The following is a 23455-nucleotide window of genomic DNA, read 5'->3' as shown; positions in this document are numbered from 1 at the left end:
ATGTCTGCTATTCACTCCAGGGCTAAAGTATGGCAGGCAGGACCAATTACTGGACCATTACACAGATGTTGATTTAGCCTCCACGTGTTGGACTTTTTTAACAATTTTCTCACTCAGCTTTTGTTTCGCCTGCCATTACAAACACCCCCTTTTGGCTCTTTTGTTAGCCTTGTTGTTAAGGCAATGTGGCCGGAGACATATAACCGAAACTAAAGGTTAGCTAGGTGGTTATTTATGGTGTGTGTGTGTCAGTGTGTTAGCTTATGGACATAGGAGGTTTGCTGCTGGCAGGAATCTATGCCCTGGGGGGCTCCTTGTCTGAGGCTAATTCCTGCGGGAGAAGGCTTCAGACTTCTGGCTCGTGAAGATAAGCACTCTCTCCACACTCTGAGAGACTGTGATAAGGGGATTGCTGCGCTAAATGAAAAACGACCTTTTGAGCTCTGAAATGGAGGGAGACTATTCGTTTTAGCTGGAAAAATAAAACCTCCATAAAAAAATTGCATTTTGATTATGAAATATTGAGAGTGTTCTATGTAAAATGTTGTATTCGTTAATAATAATGTATCTGGGTTTTTCCATCTACACTTGCTCGTAAACAGACACATTTTAGACTGTAAAATTATTTATGTATCAAGTCGGAATGACAAGGACTAAATTGCAGGTCAATTACAGAGTAAAAGGTATACTTCTTTTCATTGCAGGGACAATCCATATCAACCTGAATTCCCAGCAAAAACAAAAACAAAGCATGTTTTGCTTTACCATTGGTGACTTCACTCACATCTTCCAAATGTTTAAGATATCAAAACCAAATGTTATTTTTTAAGTCTAAATATTTATTCGTATGTAATATTTATTTTGGCATTCTCCCTCTAACCCTGCGATTTCTTTCAGCACCCATTCAACATTGGAATGCAGTGTCGGTCAGACTACATAATAGAGCCTTTTTACAAGTTGTAACTGAGGTATTTGGGACCACTTTAGTCTTAGTGAAATGTCCCTCATTGTTGGTAAACACAGTGGCCATGATTGTGAATGGAGCTTTTACTGCAGTCCTGATGTCCAGTCCACCTGCTGTTTCTCACACAGCACAGAAACACTAACCATGGAGAAACTGGACTGCTACATAAAGGTCACATGATGATAGCATTAGACTAGACCAGGGGCTGTTAAACATACCGCCAGGGTCCAATAGGGCCAGCGTGAGGTTTGAGTTAAAAAAATATAGAGAAATATATTTAAAACTCAATATACTTAAAATGACTAACACCAAATCGAAACTGTGTATAAATGACAATGGAACTACATTAATACAGTTTCTATACCTAGCTTCATCAGCATTGCGGCCCGCAGGGGTTTTTATTTGTCCCCCCCAAGTTTTCTGATCAAATAAAATAAAAAAAATACATAAAAAATGTTAATTGTTGTATATAAGATCCCATAAACACCAGGAAATCAGATCCAATTGGAGATCTGTTCCCAAGTTTTCCCACACATAAATATTATATCTGTTTGGGATTCTTGCGGTCAATTTGCAGTCTACAAATGATTTGAAATGATGTTCCGCCCCCCGACCATCCACTCAAGAAAATAAATTGTCCCGCGGCTGAATAGTTGATGATCCCTGTTCTAGACTGTGTCCGACTCTCTAATGATCACCGAAATGAAAGTTAGACAGTCAGCGAGGATCGTCATTTCAAAAAATTACATTTACATTTTTTTTGATAGGCGGGAATTATAACACATTTTAAGTGTGGCCCTCTGGACCTCGTTGAAGACCGAATGTGGCCCCCGGGGCAAAATGAGTTTGACACCCCTGGACTAGTCGGAAGAAGATATGCATTAAGTGAACATTTGAATTAATGGAAAGTACTGTCATTCATTCATTTGAGTTCATAAATATTAATCCTGTCTTGTTCATATTGCTGATAAAATTCCTAACACATTCTGGCAAAAGCTACAAAAGATGGACAACATTTCAGATTGGCTTTAATTTAAAAAGTATTTGTCCTAGCATAACATACAATTATTTATCTTTAGCATTATGTTTTATATGAAGTCAAAATATAACAAAACCGTCTATTTAATCTTATCCTTCTTAGAAAAAGATGAACACAATAATTATTAAAAAAAGCCTTAACACACATAAATTGACAGATATTTTCCCAACAACAGTTGAACATTTAATAGTGTCTTTCGAACACTCAAGAACCTATAGCATACTACATGTATTTCTTACATACCTAATATCTGTAGTTGTAGACAGGGCAAGGGACTGACAGGATACTGTTCACTTTTCAGGCAAATCTTAATATCTCAGTACTTCACAGATATGAGACATTTTAGAAAAAAGGTTAGTCTTATCTGTCCATCCCTTCAGCCTAACACCTTCTCATAACAGAGCTTTCCCCTCTTCAATGGCGTTAAAACTGAAAAGAATACATGAAAATAGAACAATATAATCTCGTAATTGCTCACATTTACCTCAATAATGATATAATTTCCACACTAGAGGCTCTACTGGAACTTTCCCAAACCACTAAAGGAGATCTCTAAAAATATATTTAAATGCAAACTTGCTTTATCAGCAGTCTAACATGTTACTCTCATTGTTCATCTTTGGGCCCTCTGCTCTCCTCTTCCTCTCTATCCCTGTCCTATAACTGGTCCCATAGTCAGGTGTCTCACTCATGTCACCCCTCCCCTGGGTTGTGCTGTAGGGGCTGTTACTGCTACTGCCCCCCCATGGCAGAGCTCCTCTAGGCGAGGCCAGGCTGCCATCAGGGTACTGCTGCTGTTTACTGTAGCCTACTGTAGAGAACGAGTACATCTGGTTGTCAGAGTACGCTGGTCTCTGTGTGTTGGTGCTGTAGCTGAATGATGACGAGGGGTCTGTCTGAACAGGGTTCTCTGGCGCGTAGTCTCTGGGGGAGCCACGGGGCTCCTGGTGTAGAGATGCTCTGGATGTCCACTCCTCTCCTCGTCCTCCTCTATTCCAGCCTACAAATATCACCTCATCTGCCTCCCATGGGTTGTGGCTCCAGGTGTGCTGGAAAGGGGCCTGACTCAAGTCCACCTGGAAGTCTGCACTGTCCTCCTTGGTAATGAGAGAGCTCTCTTCATATAACCTCCTATCTAAACTCTCAGCACTGGGGGAGCCAGCGAGGCAGCTGTTGGGGATAGGCTTGAATGGTTCTCGTCGCAGTGTGTGTGGGTGTTGGTTGTCTCTGCTGGTGGCACAAGGGTCAGTGGACCTACTGTGGTCTTTCTGATGAGTGAACTCAGTGTGAGACTCTGGAGAGGAGGCTGCTGCAGTCAGCTTGTACAGAGACGGGGTGTCACTGAAGAGCTGGAATAAAAACAAGATATTGTATTACTGCAAGTATTATCAATATAGCACCACCAGAGTTTGACTGATAAACAAAGTTGGCAAAGTTCGTAATGAAGAGGATGCAGCTGCTCCAGTGTATATGGAAACACAACACAATATACAATCCCATATTGTCTTCCCAGTGAAGGCAAGGTGTATGACAAGACCAGGACACTAAATTGAGAGGAGGTGACTGGCCAGGTCACCTTGATGACTTTGTGAGGAACCTCAGAGACCAGCTCCTGCAGCTGGGAGAGGGAGGCTCCCAGGAGCCAGTGGCGAGAGGGGCACCTCCTCAACATCAGCTGAGCCGCTAGAGGGTTCATACAGTGGAACTCTAGCAGACACCTCTCCTCCTGGGGGGAAGACAGGGGGAGAGCAGGGGATGACCTAACAAACAAACATGTACACACATGCATGCACACACACACACACACACACACACACACACACACACACACACACACACACACACACACACACACACACACACACACACACACACACACACACACACACACACACACACATATACAAATAAACATTTGCAAATACACATGCAAACACACACGCACATACACACGCACAAACCATCCACTGGGACAACTCATTCTCTCTGTGTAACCTGCATCCTTCCATCAGTAATAAATGTAATGATGACACTGCTACTATTACACAATAGATCATGAAATTAAAGGGAACGTTCACCCATTTTGAATGTTATATTGTTTTTGTTCATCTCTGAGTGATGTTCTATCGATTCCCTGGGTAATTTCATGTTTATCTGAGTTATTGGCATTCAAGCAGGCAGAAATCCGGCTGGTATTACGTAGCTCTGTGATAAAGTCACTCACTACACTGAAAGTTAATAGGAATATGACTTTTAGATTGCGAAAACATCTATCATACATGTCAGTTTTCAAATCTGGCCGATGTCATAACTCGGGAGGATGTCTTCTCTCGACTGAGAGCCAGGTCTCAACCTTTAAGTCTTTACTGAAGACTTATCTCTTCAGTAGGTCATATGATTGAGTGTAGTCTGGCCCAGGAGTGTGAAGTTGAACGGAAAGGCTCTGGAGCAACGAACCGCCCTTGCTGTCTCTGCCTGGCCAGTTCCCCTCTCTCCACTGGGATTCTCTGCCTTTAACTCTATTACAGGGGCTGAGTCACTGGTTTACTGGTGCTCTTCCATGCCGTCCATAGGAGGGGTGCGTCACTTGAGTGGGTTGAGTCACTGACGTGATCTTCCTGTCTGGGTTGGCGCCACCCCCTTGGGTTGTGCCGTGGCGGAGATCTTTGTGGGCTATACTTGGCCTTGTCTCAGGATGTTAAGTTGATGGTTGAAGTTATCCCTCTAATGGTGTGGGGGCTGTGCTTTGGCAAAGTGGGTGGGGTTATATCCTGCCTGTTTGGCCCTGTCCGGGGGTATCGTCGGACGGGGCCACAGTGTCTCCCGACCCCTCCTGTCTCAGCCTCCAGTATTTATGCTGCAGTAGTTTGTGTCGGGGGGCTAGGGTCAGTCTGTTATATCTGGAGTATTTGTCCTGTCTTTTCCGGTGTTCTGTGTGAATTTAAGTATGCTCTCTAATTCTCTCTCTCTTTCTCACTTTTTCTCTCTTTCTTTCTCTCTTTCTCTCTTCCTCTCTTTCTTTCTTTCTCTCTCTCGGAGGAACTGAGCCCTAGGACCATGCCTCAGGACTATCTGACCTGATGACTCCTTGCTGTCCCCAGTCCACCTGACCGTGCTGCTGCTCCAGTTTCAACTGTTCTGCCTGCGGCTATGGAACCCTGACCTGTTCACCGGACGTGCTACCTGTCCCAGACCTGCTGTTTTCAACTTTCTAGAGACAGCAGGAGCGGTAGAGATACTCTGAATGATGAACATTTGAACATCTTGGCCATGTTCTGTTATAATCTCCACCCGGCACAGCCAGAAGAGGACTGGCCACCCCTCATAGCCTGGTTCCTCTCTAGGTTTCTTCCTAGGTTCTGGCCTTTCTAGGGAGTTTTTCCTAGCCACCGTGCATCTACACCTGCATTGCTTGCTGTTTGGGGTTTTAGGCTAGGTTTCTGTACAGCACTTTGTGACATCAGCTGATGTAATAAGGGCTTTATAAATAAAATTGATTGATTGATTGATTGACTATGAGGAACTACCAAAATGATGACTGACTAGGAGGACCTACCTAAATAATTGACTAGGAGGACCTACCTGAATGATGATTGACCAGGAGGACCTACCTGAATGATGACAGCAGTGTTCTCGTCTACTGTAATCACAGCGTTGTGGTAAGTCCCTCCAAGCATCCGTAAGGACTGAGAGTGGCTTCTCTCCAGTACAGTCATATTATACAGTTACAGTAAAAAGTTTGGACATAGCATTTTTGTATGTTCTCTATAGTTATGTACTTGAAAATGTATCAATTGACCATTTCGGCACATTTGGTCAAACTCCTGGCAGACTTCATACAAAATATTGTGTAGTGATGTAATTCTTCACTGGATCAGTCTGAAATGCTAACTGGCGAGGAGGACCTACCTGAATGATGACTTACTAGGAGGAACTACCAAAAGGAGGACCTAGGAGGAACTAGGCAACAGGCTTTATCTAATCCAGGCCTTGGTTCTGTGGTGGGTGGCTGTGGTGCATGCTGCTTCAACTGTGACACTGAAAAAACACAGGTACCCATCACTCACAGACTTATTAAATATGTGAAATGCTTTCAGGGCCTAAAATCATTTCGCAAACCCCTGTTGTGGTGAAAACTGGTTGCCACAGTACTCTGTCTGGGTGCTTGTATAGTTCTGAGGCGACACAGAGACGGAGGGTCTCTGTTGGGACCGTAACATCATGAAAGTGGACAGAGGGTCTAAGTCCTTCTGAGATTTAGCCACTGTGAGACTCCTGTGACTGTCTCTCACACCGGGCCTGGGGATTGGGTGTTTGGATTCGTTAGCTCTCTGGTCAGGTAAGCCCTCCTTCTTCTGAGGTTGAACTGCATGGTTCAATTTCTTCAGGTAAGTAGTGGTGGTAGCCTGTGCTGCTGTGATAGCCATACTAAGTAGTGGTGGTAGCATGTGCTGCTGTGATGGCCATACTTCCAGCCTTCTCTGTGATGGCCCTACTATATTGGGAAGAAGTAGAGGGGGCCATATCCCAGAGGCACCAGCTTGTGCTGAAAAGACAGTATTCCCAGATTTCTCTTTCTCATGGGAAGTGGCAACAGCCTGTGCTGAAACAACTGTATTTCCAGCTCTATCTCTCTTCTGATGAGATGGCACAGCCATGGGTTTTTTATTCTTCAGGATGGCCTTGACTTTGATCTCACCAGGTGGGACTGACAGATCTGGGCACAGAAAGAGGAGCGAGATTCAGACCTTTGCTGCAGCCACATTAGACACCTTTTCAATGGTTTTATGAGGCGCTGCAGAAGATAGTGGCAGCAAAGTGCTTATAATATTATATGGTAATAAACTGATTCATATATCGGCCTGATCTCTGCCTGATGAAGAACTGATCTGACGCTTACCAGGGTGTCACGGCTGTTGAATGAACTGGACCAAGGCGCAGCGTGGTGAGCGTACATTTTCTTTTTATTAGAAAAGACGCCGAACAAAACAATAAACACTACAAAACAAACCGTGAAGCTAACGGCTATGTGCCATAAACAAAGTAAACTTCCCACAAAGACAGGTGGGAAAAAGGGATACCGAAGTATGGTTCTCAATCAGAGACAATGATAGACAGCTGTCCCTGATTGAGAACCCTACCCGGCCAAAACATAGGAATACAAATAATAGAACATAGAATACCCACCCCAACTCACACCCTGACCAAACCAAAATAGAGACATAAAAAGGATCTCTAAGGTCAGGGCGTGACAGTACCCCCCCAAAGGTGCGGACTCCGGCCGCAAAACCTAAACCTATAGTGAGGGTCTGGGTGGGCATCTGGTGGCTCAGGTGCGGGACGCAGACCCCGGTCCACCACTGGCTCACCCCACTTTGGTGGCACCTCTGGTGCGAGGACCCTCGTCGCCGACCCCGGACTGGGGACCGTCGCTGGGGGCCCCGGACTGGAGACTGTCGCTGGAGGCTCCGGACTGGAGGCCGTCGCTGGAGGTTCCGGACTGGAGGCCGTCGCTGGGGGCCCCGGACTGGAGGCCGTCGCTGGAGGCTCCGGACTGGAGGCCGTCGCTGGAGGTTCCGGACTGGAGGCCGTCGCTGGAGGCTCCGGACTGGAGACCGTCGTTGGAGGCTCCGGACTGGAGACCGTCGCTGGAGGCTCCGGACTGGGGACCGTCGCTGGGGGCTCCGGACTGGGGACAGTCGCAGGAGGCTTCGTGCCATGACTCCTCACTGGAGGCTTCGTGCCATGGATCATCACTGGAGGCTTCTTGCCATGGATCATCACTGGAGGCTTCTTGCCATGGATCATCACTGGAGGCTTCGTGCCATGGATCATCACTGGAGGCTTCGTGCCATGGATCATCACTGGAGGCTTCTTGCCATGAATCATCACTGGAGGCTTCATGCCATGGATCACCTCTTCACTTCAGTCTCACCTTTCGATGCTCTCGTGACATTCACTTGACAGAAAATCATGACGTCACAAGTAGGAACTCCCATCCATAGAATGACATATTTCCATCTGGAACTCTCATGTTGTTCAGAGGTGTAACCAGACCTCACCTTCTTGACCTACCCTCGCTTAATCCAGTTGACTCTAAAATAGGAAAAATTGGTTTCTCCTTGCCCCCTCAGAACAACAGATCTATACGTGCTTTATTTCAAAGGGATATTGTATCCATTCCTTATGTCACAACTTACTGGAATACATTTGTTAATAATATCTGTTGGAAAAAAGTCTGGTTATAACCACACAAATACCTGCTTGTTAACAAGGTCAAAGAGGTCTCTTTTAGAATGATCCATAACTATTACCCAGCGAATCATTTGACCTCATAAATCTAATTGAATTGTGCTAATGGAAAAATTTCATATTCATAAATGTAAATTCACTAATAAAAAAACTCTTCAGTGTTTTCTATAAGTTCGAACAGTACATTAAGACCATTCTACATTCTTCTAAAAAGAAAGCTGTTAAAACAATCAATATGTGTGCATCTTTTAAGGTCTATGTATAATCTTCAATTTGCATATGTTATCATTGCCTGTTGGTATACTTCTTGTATGTAAACTATTTTTTTTCTGCAATATATATATATATAAAAAATTGAATTACATATTATCTATACTCGTTATTACCGTCGTACTTCACTTATAATTATATTTTTATGCTTCCTTGAGCTCAATGATTTGATTATTCTAAGAAGTATGACTGAATCACTGAAAGTTGATCTTTCCTTCATGAAATATTGTAATTTTGTGTATAATAGAAAACCTATAAGACTATGTAGTGGTGGAAAAAGTACCCAATTTTCATACTTGAGTAAAAGTATAGATATCTTAATATAAAGTTACTCAAGTAAAAGTGAAAGTCACCCAGTAAAATACTACTTTAGTAAAAGTTTAAAAGTATATGGTTTAAAATATACTAAAGTATCAAAAGTAAATGCAATTGCTAAAATATACTTAAGTATCAAAATAATTTCAAACTCCTTATATTAAGCAAAGCAGACAGCAATATTTTCTTGTTTTTAAAATGTTTGGATAACCAGGGGCACTTCCCAACACTCAGACAATATTTACAAAAGATGCATTTGTGAGTCCTCCAAAACATAAGCAGTACGGATGTGTTCTCTTGATAAGTCTATGAATTTCACAATGTTCCTGTCCTGCTAAGCATTCAAAAGGTAAGGAGTACTTTGGGTTGTCAGGTAAAATGTATTTAGTAAAAAAGTACAATATTTTCTGTAGGAATATAGTGAAGTAAAAGTAAAAGTTGTAAAAAAATATAAATAGTAAAGTAAAGATACCCCCAAAAAACTACTTAAGTAGTACTTTAAAATATGTTTACTTAATTACTTTACACCACTGAGCCTATGTTCAAAATTCTCATCTATTATAACATACTGTATAGCACTTGTATTGCATTTATTTCATTGTCCCCTACAATTAAATCGGGACGGGACGGTGGACCTGTTCGTTCGGTCTGTCCGTCCGTTTGTACATTCACACGGGATATCTCAGCACTTGACCTATTTTGATTTTGACGAAACTTGGGCGAATGATGCGACTTGCCATTGGATCCTGCATTTAAACGACATTACACTCATTGGCCAGATGTTGGCGCTACAACAAGCGATTGAAAATATAAATTTAGAATGGTCACGCCCCTCACCCCGTTCAACATAGTCATGAAATTCGGTACATTGGTCACTCTCCTCCAGAGCCGCTGATGTGGTAATATTGATGATTTGTCACCGCTTATGGTTTGTTTACATAGCAAGTTAGAATAACTAATGTGGCAGGTTAGGTTATTTAACGTGGCAGGTTAGGAGAATGAGGTTAAGGTTAGGACATTTTGGGTTAGGCTTTGCTACAACTGTTGCCATCGACGCGACCGATAGATGGAGCTGTAGGCCTACTCAATCTAGTCACAATGGTAGAAACATGTGGTACGCTGTTTGGGTCTTTTTGCATGTCAAAAAAGATACACGTCAAATAACACAATTCTATTATAGAATGTTGTGTGTGCTGAATTTGCACGTGCAAGCCAATCGCCACCACTACCATCAGCTGTACAAAAATAGTCAGCAAGCAAGCACACACCAGCCACGAACGATGTGTTTACAATACCGCGTTGGTAATAAGGCATTCCTACTTATGAAGGATGCTTTGTTGCGAAATAGGAAGCCGATTCTAGATTTAATTTTGGATTGGAGATGCTTAATGTGAGTCTGAAAGTAGAGTTTACAGTCTAACCAGACACCTTGGTATTTGTAGTTGTCCACATATTCTAAGTCAGAATCGTCCAGAGGCGTAATGCTAGACGGGCGGGCGGGTGCGGGCAGCGATCGTTTGAAGAGCATGCATTTAGTTTTACTTGCATTTAAGAGCAGTTGGAGGCCACGGAAGGAGTGTTGTATGGCATTGAAGCTCGTCTGGAGGTTTGGGCTGAGTTCAGTATGTTTTTACATTCTGAAACATTAAATTGAATGGAAACAGTGCTGTACTGAATGACCAGTTGTAAACAGGTAGAGGTTGGGGAATGCTGTCAGCATGGCCACTTCCCTTTAGATATGTCAAATGTTATGCAGATGTTAATGCGAGTGTAGCGAAATGCTTGTGCTTCTAGTTCCGACAATGCAGTAATAACCAACGAGTAATCTAGCCTAACAATTCCACAACTACTACCTTATACACACATGTAAAGGGATAAAGAATATGTACATAAAGATATATGAATGAGTGATGGTACAGAACGGCATAGGCAAGATGCAGTAGATGGTATAGAGTACAGTATATACATATGAGATGAGTAATGTAGGTTATATAAACATAAAGTGGCATAGTTTAAAGTGGCTAGTGATACATGTATTACATAAAGATGGCAAGATGCAGTAGATGATATAGAGTACAGTATATACATATACATATGAGATGAGTAATGTAGGGTATGTAAACATTATATTAAGTGGCATTGTTTAAAGTGGCTAGTGATACATTTTTACAATACATTTCCATCAATTCCCATTATTAAATTGGCTGGAGTTGAGTCAGTATGTTGGCAGCAGCCACTAAATGTTAGTGGTGGCTGTTTAACAGTCTGATGGCCTTGAGATAGAAGCTGTTTTTCATATGTCACTCATTGCTTCAAGCCACACCCACCAAACGGGAGTAAACCTACCTCAGTCTGTTCAAGAACGTTTTGGGGAAACATATAGTTCTGTACAAACCGTACGGCAAAGTAGCGAACGTTCAAGCGAACTGAAGCACCTCAGGTCGATATTTATTTTGAAACACAGTTATCTTAAAGGGGAAGCATCCTATTTTGACATGTAAAAAAAATAATTAAAAAAAATCCAAAAATGAATGCAATTAATGCAATTCTTAAGAATAGAGTAATGACTTACATTTTTTTATTCTATTAAACAGCTTTTTAAAGGCGGCGGCAGGTAGTCTAGCGGTTAGGATTACCGTTAATAATGGTAGACCCTGGCCGTAATCCCACTCTCCAAAAGTGTCTCAGGGAGAGCTGGGATATGCAAAAATCACATTTTCAATTCACAAATGTGTATTAATGCACACTTGTACATGTGTGAAATAGGGCAAATATAAGCACCCACCAAATGATTTTGTATTTATTTATTATAAATATAGACTATTAATAGCTGCATATACAGAGAAAGCATGCCAACCTATAGGCCCTGCATTTAAAATGTACAACATGTTCGGGCCAGTAGAAATTTTGTTCAGGCCTGTAGATTTCTGGCCAACTGGTCCCACTGGGCCAGGGAGAAACAAAAGATCATTATGGACCCTGTCATAGGCTAGAAATTATCTGACTAGGTCATGAGATAAGGAAAAACTCCAGGCCACAGAAAATACACTTTTGAACCCGTGGTGCCACCTCTGCTCTCCTCACAATGAACAAATTCCCTTCAGGGACCCATAAGGGCCATTTAGCATTTTGTGAAAAACACTTAAAACGCTACTCTTCTGGCACCGAATGACCGATATGCATGAAACTTGATATTTGGCATCTATGGACAATGGTGTCTCAATTAAATATTTTTCAGACTAGTACCTAAAACAAAATGGCTGCTATTGACCAATAAACATTCACGTGGGTGTGGTATGGTACATAAACGCATATAAATAAGTCAAGGATATTCATATTGTCACACAATTTGGTACACATGTTGCAAACACTGTCAAGACTCACCATATGCAAGAACATTCACATTTATCACATGGTAGCACTATAACGGGCACATATTTAAATCTCCTGATCTGTTTGACTCAGAGTGCTGAAATTTGGCAGACATGCTCAAGGATATGAGTCTAGCTAACCCATGCGATATCTCAGACACCACTGGCCGGATTTTGATTAAACTTGGGTGAATGATGCGTCTTGCCACAGAGATCCGGCATTAGCTAAATTACACTGACTGGCCCAAGCGGGGCGCTGCATCATTCGTGGATGACTACATGTTTACTGTTGCCTTTTTAAAATGTATTTAAACAGGGAATCACATTGAGACCAAGGCCTCTCTTTCATAGAAATCATAGAAAATTCACAATATTTACAAATCCAACACAATAAAAAACATACAATATTTACAAGCAATTTCAGAAAAGTGACTTACAAAACATGCTCATGAAAAACAACACATTCCTCAGTAAAAAAGTAATCAACCAGCCGTTTGAACTGCCATAGCGACATCAAAAAATCCAACCTTAGAGAGTTCTGTAGATTATTCTACAAGGTGCAAAAAAACGAAAGCCAGATCTACCTAAGGGGCCAACAGGATCTCCAGAGTTAGTCATCCCTTTGATTGGGTCTGGTGATGTCTGTAATTTTCGATTTTGACGAAACCTGGGTGATTGATGCATCTTGCCATAGAGACCCGGCATTTACAAAATTACACTGATTTGCCCAAGGGGAGCGCTATAGTAATCAAATCGGGGGGGGGGGGGGGTGACAACATGTTTACTGTTGCCTTTTTTGAAACTTGTGATTAAAAATGTAGCAAACCAACAGAGTAAAAAGTTTAAATGCATTGTATTGCTTGTGTATGAATGTATTTTAAGAACATATTATTTATGATATTGCTGATAATAAAACTCTATAAACAATGACAAAACATTTTTATACCTTTATTTTAGTACAGAAAACAACTACAATACAAAACACATTTTTACACAGTTACAATATGACAGGTAAATGTCGTTGAACGTTATGCTAATATAAACCAAGTGTGACCCAACTTAAAAAGGCAGTCCTCACGATGACTGTCATGTCTTCTTACAAAACCTGAAAAGGGGATACAGAAAGTTAAGTAGGCTATGTATTAGGTCAGATTTGATCAGTATCTGAAAATGAATTCCACATACAGTTGAAGTAGGAAGTTTACATACACTTAGGTTGGAGTCATTAAAACTTGTTTTTCAACCACTCCACACATTTCTTGTTAACAAATTATAGTTTTGGCAAGTAGGACATCTACTTTGTGCATAACACAAGACATTTTTCCAACAATTGTTTACAGAAAGATTATTTCATTTATAATTCACTGTATCACAATTCCAGTAGGTCAGAAGTTTACATACACTAAGTTCTGTGCCTTTAAACAGCTTGGAAAATGCCAGAAAATGATGTCATGGCTTTAGAAGCTTCTGATAGGCTAATTGACATCATTTGAGTCAATTGGAGGTGTACCTGTGGATGTATTTCAAGGCCTACCTTCAAACTCAGTGCCTCTGTGCTTGACATCATGGGAAAATCAAAAGAAATCAGCCAAGACCTCAAAAGAAAATTGTAGACCTCCACAAGTCTGGTTCATCCTTGGGAGCAATTTCCAAACGCCTGAAGGTACCACGTTCATCTGTACAAACAATACTACGCAAGTAAAAATACCATGGGACCATGTAGCCGTCATACCGCTCAGGAAGGAGATGCGTTCTGTCTCCTAGAGATGAACGTGCTTTAGTGCGAAAAGTGCAAATCATTCCCAGAACAACAGAAAAGGACCTTGTGACGATGCTGGAGGAAACAGGTACAAAAGTATCTATATCCACAGTAAAACGAGTCCTATATCGACATAACCTGAAAGGCCGCTCAGCAAGGAAGAAGCCACTGCTCCAATACCGCCATAAAAAAAGCCAGACTATGGTTTGCAACTGCACATGGGGACAAATATTGTACTTTTTAGAGAAATGCCCTCTGATCTGATGAAACAAAAATATAACTGTTTGGCCATAATGACCATCGTTATGTTTGGAGGAAAAAGGGGGAGGCTTGCAAGCCGAAGAACAACATCCCAACGTGAAGCAAGGGGGTGGCAGCATCATGTTGTGGGGGTGCTTTGCTGCAGTAGGGACTGGTGCACTTCACAAAATAGATGGCATCATGAGGCAGGAAAAGTATGTGGATATATTGAAGCAACATCTCAAGACATCAGTCAGGAAGTTAAAGCTTGGTCGTAAATGAGTCTTCCAAATGGACAAGCATACTTCCAAAGTTGTGGCAAAATGGATTAAGGACAACAAAGTCAAGGTATTGGAGTGGCCATCACAAAGCCCTGACCTCAATCCTATAGAAAATTTGTGGGCAGAACTGAAAAAGCGTGTGCGATTTAAGGAGGCCTACAAACCTGACTCAGTTACACCAGCTCTGTCAGGGGGAATGGGCCAAAATTCACCCAACTTATTGTGGGAAGCTTGTGGAAGGCTACCTGAAACGTTTGACCCAAGTTAAACAATTTAAAGGCAATGCTACCAAATACTAATTGAGTGTATGTAAACTTCTGACCCACTGGGAATGTGATGAAAGAAATAAAAGCTGAAATAAATCATTCTCTCTACTATTATTCTGACATTTCACAGTCTTAAAATAAAGTGGTGATTTCTAACTGACCTAAAACATCGAATTTTTACTAGGATTAAATGTCAGGAATTGTGAAAATCTGAGTTTAAATGTATTTGGCTAAGGTGTATGTAAACTTCTGACTTCAACTGTATCATAAATGTCATAAGTAGGCATACACACTAGGATAGGATAGATCTTACCAGGTGTAACAGTGTCCCAGAAAAATGGCCAAAGCAAAGACTCCAATTGATCCTCCAGCAAAAAGCGATGAAACCTTCATTATGTAGGATATATCTGCCAAACGAGAGAAAACATCATGCAACATCAATACAACAATCTGATTAAACCACAACAGTGGGCTAAATATGAGAAAAGGAACCCATACCTCTCACTTTTGCCCAAATAACACAAGAGTGCTTGAAAGCCTAGAAAATAGTTCAAATGGCACATTCAGAATTATTAATTATTAATGCAGGAGTTCTATAAGATCAACAAGCATTATCAATAATAATTTGTTAAAGATGACCGTCAAAACTGTCCTTCCTTTTATATGAATAAACTCCACATATAATTTATTTCCAATGCATAGCAGTTAGTCTTACCCCTCCCCATTGACTGACAGCTCGTAATATGATGTAATAGTCTCTGCCTTTCTGTAAAGGAGCATTGTAGAACCCTCCATAGTAGTGTCCATCGCCCAAAGTCAGGTTAATCTCTTTCCCTATATCCCTCAGATGGAGCTGGGCAGTGATGTACTGTCCATGGGGCTTCCTCTGACTGGAGAAGTCTGGGGTCTTAGGAGAGCTGCAGTCAAACACAAGAGTCCCCTCCAGTGGCAACACAAACACCTGGTAGAAACTGTAAACCCAGGAATAAAGAGAAAAGGGTTTGTGTCGTAATAGCCAGACCTCAGTGGGCAAATTTCAAGATACAAAATCAGCTTTTAGTACGGGAGAGCGTTGGAGGTAAAATTATGAATTACCTAATTGGGTCCAGAGTGTCAGCTGATCTGCGTAGCCACAAAGTGGGCAATGGAGCCTCAATTTCTCTGTATAAAATCTCTGGGGCTTGAGGCACTAGAAGATGAGAAGGTATTGACACATTTAATAACATTGGATTTCATATCCATGTCAAAGTCAATATTCTTCTCCATGTTTCTCATAATATCTTCAGATATTTATTAATCAAATTGTGATTGTTAGTCAAGGGTGTTTGTAGTGTACCTTGTAGGCTGGTGTTTGTTGTAAGTGTGGAGGTGAACCTGGCAGACAGTGCAGTGATGCTGATGGTGTAGTTGGTAACAGGCAGCAGGTTCAGGCAGATCTCAGGGTGGTCTGATGTGGAGCTGAGGAGCTTCTTCCTCTTGTCATGGAATGACCTTTGATAGGCCCTGAATCCCACAAATGCTACCTGTTACATACAGGTAGACAGATCAAATAATGATGGTCAAGGTGTATGCAGTTCAGAGAGCACTTTTTATAATCAATAATATTATCATATTTTAAGATCCTTGTTAAAGTAAACTTACTCTGTAATTCTCTGTGTCTTCTTCATACTTGTCTGCTTTCCAACGCAAACATTTTTCATTAAAGACAACCAAGTCGCTGATGGCAGGCTTGATTTCTGGTAGTCACAAGGGATGAGAAACAATGTGTTAAAAAAAAGTGAAATGAAAAAAAAAATCACTGGTCTACACTAATTCCTTCCACATACTAAAAGGTTTTTCAAATGAACTATAGTTCACAGATTTATGAATGCATACCTCTGCATCGCATTGTGGCAGCTTGCCACTTCCCAGTGATGTCACAAACAGAGGTGTTTCTTCCTCTCCAGCTGTGGAATCCTTCCAGACAACGATGGAACACAACACTTGTGTTCTGCAGCATCACCTCTGTGTTGGCCAGAGCAGGGGCCGGTCCACATGTAGCTGTCAAAACAAGGTGGATCAATTGAATGATGTGACGATTACCATAAAAGATTAGATTACACTGCACAGTATATACAAATACTAGTCTTGATTATTTTGTTGCAACATACTCATGATCATGATTAAACATGAATTTACAACCCATTACCCAATACAACATTACCCCCTTCTGGTACAGAATAGTAAGTGCTGAAAGCACATCTACTACATAGGTGGGCGCATTCATGATAGACATACAACATCAATTTGAATGTGAGCACTTTGACACAGTATAATGAGTTCACGGGAGTAACTGTTACAGTGTGCCCGCACAGACAATTGATCATGCAGCAGAATAGGGTTAGCTTCAGAGTGAGATATTGTTACCGTACCTTTGCATATTATTGAAACAATTCCCCACTGTCCTGATGATATACATGTTGAGAGACTATTTCCTCCCTCCTGGTAAAATCCATCCTTACATACATACTCAATCACACTGCCCAGGGCAGTTGTATTGTCCCACAGCATGTTAGTATGGGGTAGGGTTAGTGGAGCCCCACAGTTTAACTCTGTTCACAGAAATCACTTGAGGTTTGTTTGGTTTAACATAAAGAGACAAAAACACTACTGTACATGTTCAAGTTATTCAAGCAAAATGACTCATACAGTACAATAACAAAGCAAATGTGCATTTGAATATAAATGAAAATACATGTCTTTGAAAGACCTTCATTATATTGCTGGTAATAGAAATGCACCTTCACATTGAAGTTCTATATTCTCCCAAAGTCCATTCTCTCCACACTCAGTATAACATTTCCCACTCGTGGAGTAATATCCTTCAACACATTGGTAATAAACCACACTACCAATCAACGATGTCCGGTCCCATAGCATCTTAGTATGGGATATAAACACTGGCTCCCCACAGTCAATCTCTATAATTTGAAAAGGGGATAGTGGTTTTATAAGAGTTGGTATCATATGTAATTGTTATTAATGTGTCATGACCATACAGAAAGGACTAATATAATACCTTCACATATAAAAGATGTCTGGTCCCACTGTCCCTTGGCAGTGCATACGGAGACATTTCCCTCTCCCACATTGTAATATCCAGAGTTACACTGATAAACCACCTCAGAGCCTATCCTGGTGCTCTGATTCCACAACATTACTGAGTGAGGGAGGGCAGGGGGCAAGCCACAGTCAACCTCTGAGAGGCAAAGCAATGACATTGACCAGTGACCATTCCTAGATGCAGTACATGATAACCTTTTTCTCTACAAACAAAACACTCATCCATCCACATGTTAAATACATGAATGAATGCAAAAATCTAAATGAAACAATGCTAGGAGGGAAAAATGTATACATTTTACCTTCACAAACAAGACTTGGGCCCTTCCACACACTTTCTGCTCCACAAACGGAGGAGTTCTCCCCGCTTTTCCAGAAGAATCCCTCAGAGCAGCAAAATTTAGCTATGCTGCCGTAACGTGTTCCCGTGGCTGACAGCTGGACTGCATTCAGAGCCGAGGGAGGCTGCCCACAATCAATGGCTACACATGGAGAAAAGGACAACACTACAGATACAGTTTTTGATAACACTACTGTCATTCTGCAAATGTTCTATAAATCATTTCATTATCCAGGTGCTCTGATCTCACAACATTATTGAGGGAGGGCAGGGGGCGAACCACAGTCAACCTCTAGAGAGAATGAGAGAATGGTTGAGATAACAGATTGTTCACCAGGATATTTGTATAGGAAGGAGATTTGGCCTCTCTGATATGATTCATACATACATTACACAAAATCTCAAAGGAGGTTTAACTAGAGAACATGTGACAAAGTCATATACATTACCTTTACATGACAATGTTGCCTTTGTCCAGTTACCGTCTTTAGTGCATTGGGAAATACCTCCCCCCCTCTCTCTATGAAATCCCTCTTTACAGTAAAACAGCACAGTGCTGCCAGGGTTTGTGCTGCCATTCCACACCTGTCCAGTGTGGGGAAGTATAGGGGGACCACCACACATTATTTCTAAGGGGGAAAGCAGTATGGAATTGATTATGTGTATCCTGGATGTAAAGCATAAGGAACATTTAGATTTGACTTTCAACACTTTCATTTCAACTACAGGTCTTATCTTATGAAGACATGTAGCTATTTATCAATAATGCTTTGTTTCTACTAGTGTATCAGAGTGCTAAAAAACATGTATTTCTCATAATTTCATCTCTGTCAGTGTATGTAAGAAATGTTCAGTTACCTTTGCATGATAATGTTGCCTTTGTCCAGAAACCATTTTCTGTACAGTAGGAAATATTCCCCCCTCCCTTTCTATAAAATCCCTCTTTACAGTAAAACAGCACAGTGCTGCCAGGGTTTGTGCTGCCATTCCACACCTGTCCAGTGTGTGGCAGCATAGGGGGATCACCACACGTTATCTCTACAAAGAGAAAGCATTATAACAGTGTGCAATTGCTGCACATTTCCATCAAGCAGACATTAATATCTTACATTTTGCACACACAATATTGTTCCATGGTATGGTCAACATGACCTCTGAGGTATTTGTTAAAGCACTTGGTTAATTCAGTTATGAGTTAGTTATGGATGTAAGGTAGTGATTGCAGATGGTAATGCTGAGAGGGAAGATTTATTTTACCTTTACATATAAAAGATGTCTGGTCCCACTTTCCATTGGCAGTGCATACGGAGACATTTCCCTTTCCCACATTGTAATATCCAGAGTTACACTGATAAACCACCTCAGAGCCTATCCTGGTGCTCTGATTCCACAACATTACTGAGTTAGGGAGGGCAGGGGGGGAACTACAGTCAACCTCTACACAGAGAATGAGAGAATGGTTGAGTTAACAGATTATTCACCAGGATATTTGTATAGGTAGTAGATTTGGCTTCTCTGATATGATTCCTACATGACATATGGATTACAGAAAATCTCAAAAGAGGTTTCACAAGAGAATATGTGAGAAAGTATTACGTGGCAAAACTGTTACCTTTACATGACAACGTTGCTTTTGTCCAGTAACCATCTCTAGTGCATTGTGAAATATTCCCCCCTCCCTCTCTGTAAAACCCTCCTTTACAGTAAAACAGCACAGTGCTGCCAGGGTTTGTGCTGCCATTCCACACCTGTCCAGTGTGTGGCAGCATAGGGGGATCACCACACGTTATCTCTATAAAGAGAAAGCATTACAGTGTGCAATTTCCATCAGGCAAACATTCATGTCTGATATTTTGGACACACAATATAATTCATGGTATGGTCAACATGACCTCTGAGGTATTTGTTAAAGCACTTGGTTAATTCAGTTATGAGTTAGTTATGGATGTAAGGTAGTGATTGCAGATGGTAATGCTGAGAGGGAAGATTTATTTTACCTTTACATATAAAAGATGTCTGGTCCCACTTTCCATTGGCAGTGCATACGGAGACATTTCCCTCTCCCACATTGTAATATCCAGAGTTACACTGATAAACCACCTCAGAGCCTATCCTGGTGCTCTGATTCCACAACATTACTGAGTGAGGGAGGGCAGGGGGCAAGCCACAGTCAACCTCTGAGAGGCAAAGCAATGACATTGACCAGTGACCATTCCTAGATGCAGTACATGATAACCTTTTTCTCTACAAACAAAACACTCATCCATCCACATGTTAAATACATGAATGAATGCAAAAATCTAAATGAAACAATGCTAGGAGGGAAAAATGTATACATTTTACCTTCACAAACAAGACTTGGGCCCTTCCACACACTTTCTGCTCCACAAACGGAGGAGTTCTCCCCGCTTTTCCAGAAGAATCCCTCAGAGCAGCCAAATTTAGCTATGCTGCCGTAACGTGTTCCCGTGGCTGACAGCTGGACTGCATTCAGAGCCGAGGGAGGCTGCCCACAATCAATGGCTACACATGGAGAAAAGGACAACACTACAGATACCATACTTTTGATAACACTACTGTCATTCTGCAAATGTTTTACAAATCATTAAATTCTTGCAGTGGCTGCAGTATAGTATAGGGCAGCAGGCAAAGAGATTCTGAAACATGCATTTTTGAAGCATACAGCTCTCTGATTATTATCCATTATCTTAGAATTGTACCTATAATTTAACTGAAAGGTCTTACAATACTGAGCCCAAGTGGTTTGTGTTATTTACCTTTGCACAAGGCTTTGTCCTGGTGTGGGTGGAATGGCTCTGCTCCATTGTGAACCTGGTATCCGACTTGGCAGAGGCAGTTAAAATACCCCTGCATGTTCGTGCACTTACCCCCCTCACCACAGATCCCTTGGACTCTACACTCATTAATGTCTAGATAGAACCAACACGGATGTTGTGTTAGTATTATTAGTTAATGTGGTTGGGTAATGTACCCAGTTATTAGGCACCAATATGTGCCTGACTGTAGCACATTCACTCATTCCAAATTAGCATCAAGTTAACGTCCATAAAGCTTAAGAAGACTCACAATCATATATCATATCTGCCAAAATGGCAATGATTTTTATGTCGCTCTTCTTTTCTTAATGTTACAAAGCTGCTGAAGTATTCAGCATCAGTAATCGCTATAACTTACCCTGACAGCGGGTTCCATCGTTGGGGATGAAGATGGCCATGTTGTTGGAAGGGCTGTATCCTGCCAGGCAGGTGCAGTAGTAGCTTCCATAGGTGTTATGGCAGGCAGTATGCTGCCCACAGATCTTATTGGCTCCTATCTGACATTCATTTTTGTCTGTAAGAGAGAAGAATAGTGGTAAATAATAAAATTATCAATAAATACTAGTATAATTTGAATACAACTGATACCCATTAGATAAAAGATAAGTAATTCCTTCATCTTGAGTTTAAACCTGGAGATACACACCTTGACAGTAAGTTCTTCCATTACCAACAAAGCCATACATGCAGTTACAGGCTTTGCCGGTACCATCCACCTTCTCCTCACAGGTGGCGTTGGGGTGACAGGTGGCACACACATCCAACGTTTGACCAGTCACTCGCATTTCTAAGATAAAGAAAATATACACTATAAAGAGAAATCTTTGTTTGTTGAAACAGTCACCTATAACTGTTATTTATTGAAATAGATGCTCTATGTAAGAGCTTCACCATTATGATTTACAAAGGTTCTGTCAATATTAATTTGAATATATTACCAATGTGATGGATTTGTTTTGATCCACTCACCTGTAATGGCATGAGTAAGAAAGGCCAAGATCACAAGTGCTGTTCTCCAATACATCCTCTCAAAGTATGTCCATTTCCCTCTCTTAGATATTGCAAAGACGCATTCTTTGTAAACACATTTTTATTTATTTCCGTCTTGCAGAACTCGTGGTGCTGAGCGGATTTGATAACCAGGATTGAAAGAAGGGTATAAGAGTTAGCTGTGGTCACAATGAAATCCAACCGCCGCTCTCTCTTCTCAATGGTGATGTTGGCACTAGTGGTTTGGGAACATGTCTGTCATCATCAGCATTTTGACACATTCAGTTATACGTCACATGTGTGATAATGTACTCTACGCTTTGGGAGACATCTGAAACACATTTTCAAATTGCACGGTCATGCTGTGTATGCTGATAAGAGCTATATTTGGCTCAGCAAACCTGCCTGGGGTTGATAATGAACATAACATTATGAACTAAAAAAGTAAAAACTAGGTAAATATACAGACTCTAGATGATAACCATGGATTTAAGAGTGACATTAACAATTGGTGATATTCAATTTATTAAAGTAAATTACCTAGGCCAGCCTAGTTGTTTATACATCCTACCTTTTCTTGAATCAACTTTATCCAGTGTTTGTGAGACCCATCATAATTACAATCCATGCTAGGTGCTCTGTCACATGAATTAAAGGAAAACCCTGTCCATGAAAATGCACCAAAAAAGGTGTGAAATTGAGTAAAACTGGCTCATCACCACATCATTTCACCAATAGTGTCAACACAGTGAGAACAGCCATCCACCATTAAGCTGTTTCCAGTTGGTTCTTGGGTAGCGAGTTAATCTAGTATAATGTGGAAGGGGAAGATAAATCCATCATGCTGCTATCGCCCAGCCCACCAGGACTCAGTGGGGTCTCCCTCTATCACTCCCCCAGTGAGCCTACACCTCACACTGCGCCTGCTGGAGAGGCCTGATTAAGCACCAGCCTGTCCCTCAAAACCACCAGACCCTCTGTAACACGCTACACTAGGGTCTCTCCAGCAGCAGCACATATGAGCATGCAACATATGGTAACACAAAATTAGACATAGAATGTTTAGAGGTCTCTATTTATTGGTTCACAATGAAGCTGTGAAACCTATTGTTAATCTCTGTATTCTGCTCATAGTCAAATAACTCAAGGATAGATTAGTAACGTTTTTTTAACTTGGCAAACAGAAACCACTGACCATGATTCATTTGGTCAAAAATAATGGCACTGGTTGGCCTATAGGTGGCGCTGTTATAAAGTCTCACTTAAAACCTCATATCCGCCACCCTGATTGACCTAGAGACTTGAAACTTTGAATGTAGTTGTCTTTACCCATACTGAACAAATGTGCCTCAAGGACCCATAAGGTCTGGATAGATTTTCCTCCATCTTGGAAATTTCAGAAAACATTTCAAAAACTTATCATGAACCA

At 41.3% G+C, this 23455-nt stretch overlaps 2 protein-coding genes across 10 annotated transcripts; both read right to left on the bottom strand.

Moving 5' to 3' along the window:
• Positions 1-1606: 1606 nt before the first annotated feature.
• Positions 1607-6727, bottom strand: LOC129852822 (uncharacterized; the record flags this gene model as incomplete). Its single annotated transcript, XM_055918468.1, has 3 exons — positions 1607-3352; positions 3580-3729; positions 6113-6727. Coding segments are annotated over 3 exons (1530 nt in total), but the record flags the coding sequence as incomplete, so codon positions are not given.
• Positions 6728-13143: 6416 nt separating this feature from the next.
• Positions 13144-22845, bottom strand: susd1 (sushi domain containing 1). 9 transcript variants are annotated; one of them, XM_055919102.1, is made up of 20 exons: positions 22598-22836; positions 22006-22357; positions 21683-21823; positions 21395-21550; positions 20977-21129; positions 20543-20722; positions 20197-20376; positions 19812-19991; positions 19457-19636; positions 19058-19237; positions 18649-18828; positions 18162-18341; positions 16633-16797; positions 16399-16493; positions 16094-16280; positions 15853-15946; positions 15473-15728; positions 15256-15295; positions 15071-15164; positions 13144-13316 (listed from the first exon to the last, which is right to left on the bottom strand). In XM_055919102.1, the coding sequence occupies exons 2-20, from the start codon at positions 22058-22060 to the stop codon at positions 13298-13300; spliced, it is 2715 nt and encodes a 904-aa protein (XP_055775077.1). In that variant the 5' UTR covers positions 22061-22357; positions 22598-22836; the 3' UTR covers positions 13144-13297. The 9 variants fall into 9 exon arrangements, with proteins under 9 accessions (XP_055775077.1, XP_055775081.1, XP_055775078.1 ...); XM_055919106.1 differs by having other exon boundaries at positions 20197-20337; XM_055919103.1 differs by having other exon boundaries at positions 22006-22261.
• Positions 22846-23455: the final 610 nt, after the last annotated feature.

This window comes from Salvelinus fontinalis, chromosome 4, assembly GCF_029448725.1.
Source record: "Salvelinus fontinalis isolate EN_2023a chromosome 4, ASM2944872v1, whole genome shotgun sequence".
Classification (NCBI taxonomy): domain Eukaryota; kingdom Metazoa; phylum Chordata; class Actinopteri; order Salmoniformes; family Salmonidae; genus Salvelinus; species Salvelinus fontinalis.
This window is presented reverse-complemented; position numbering and strand designations above follow the sequence as displayed.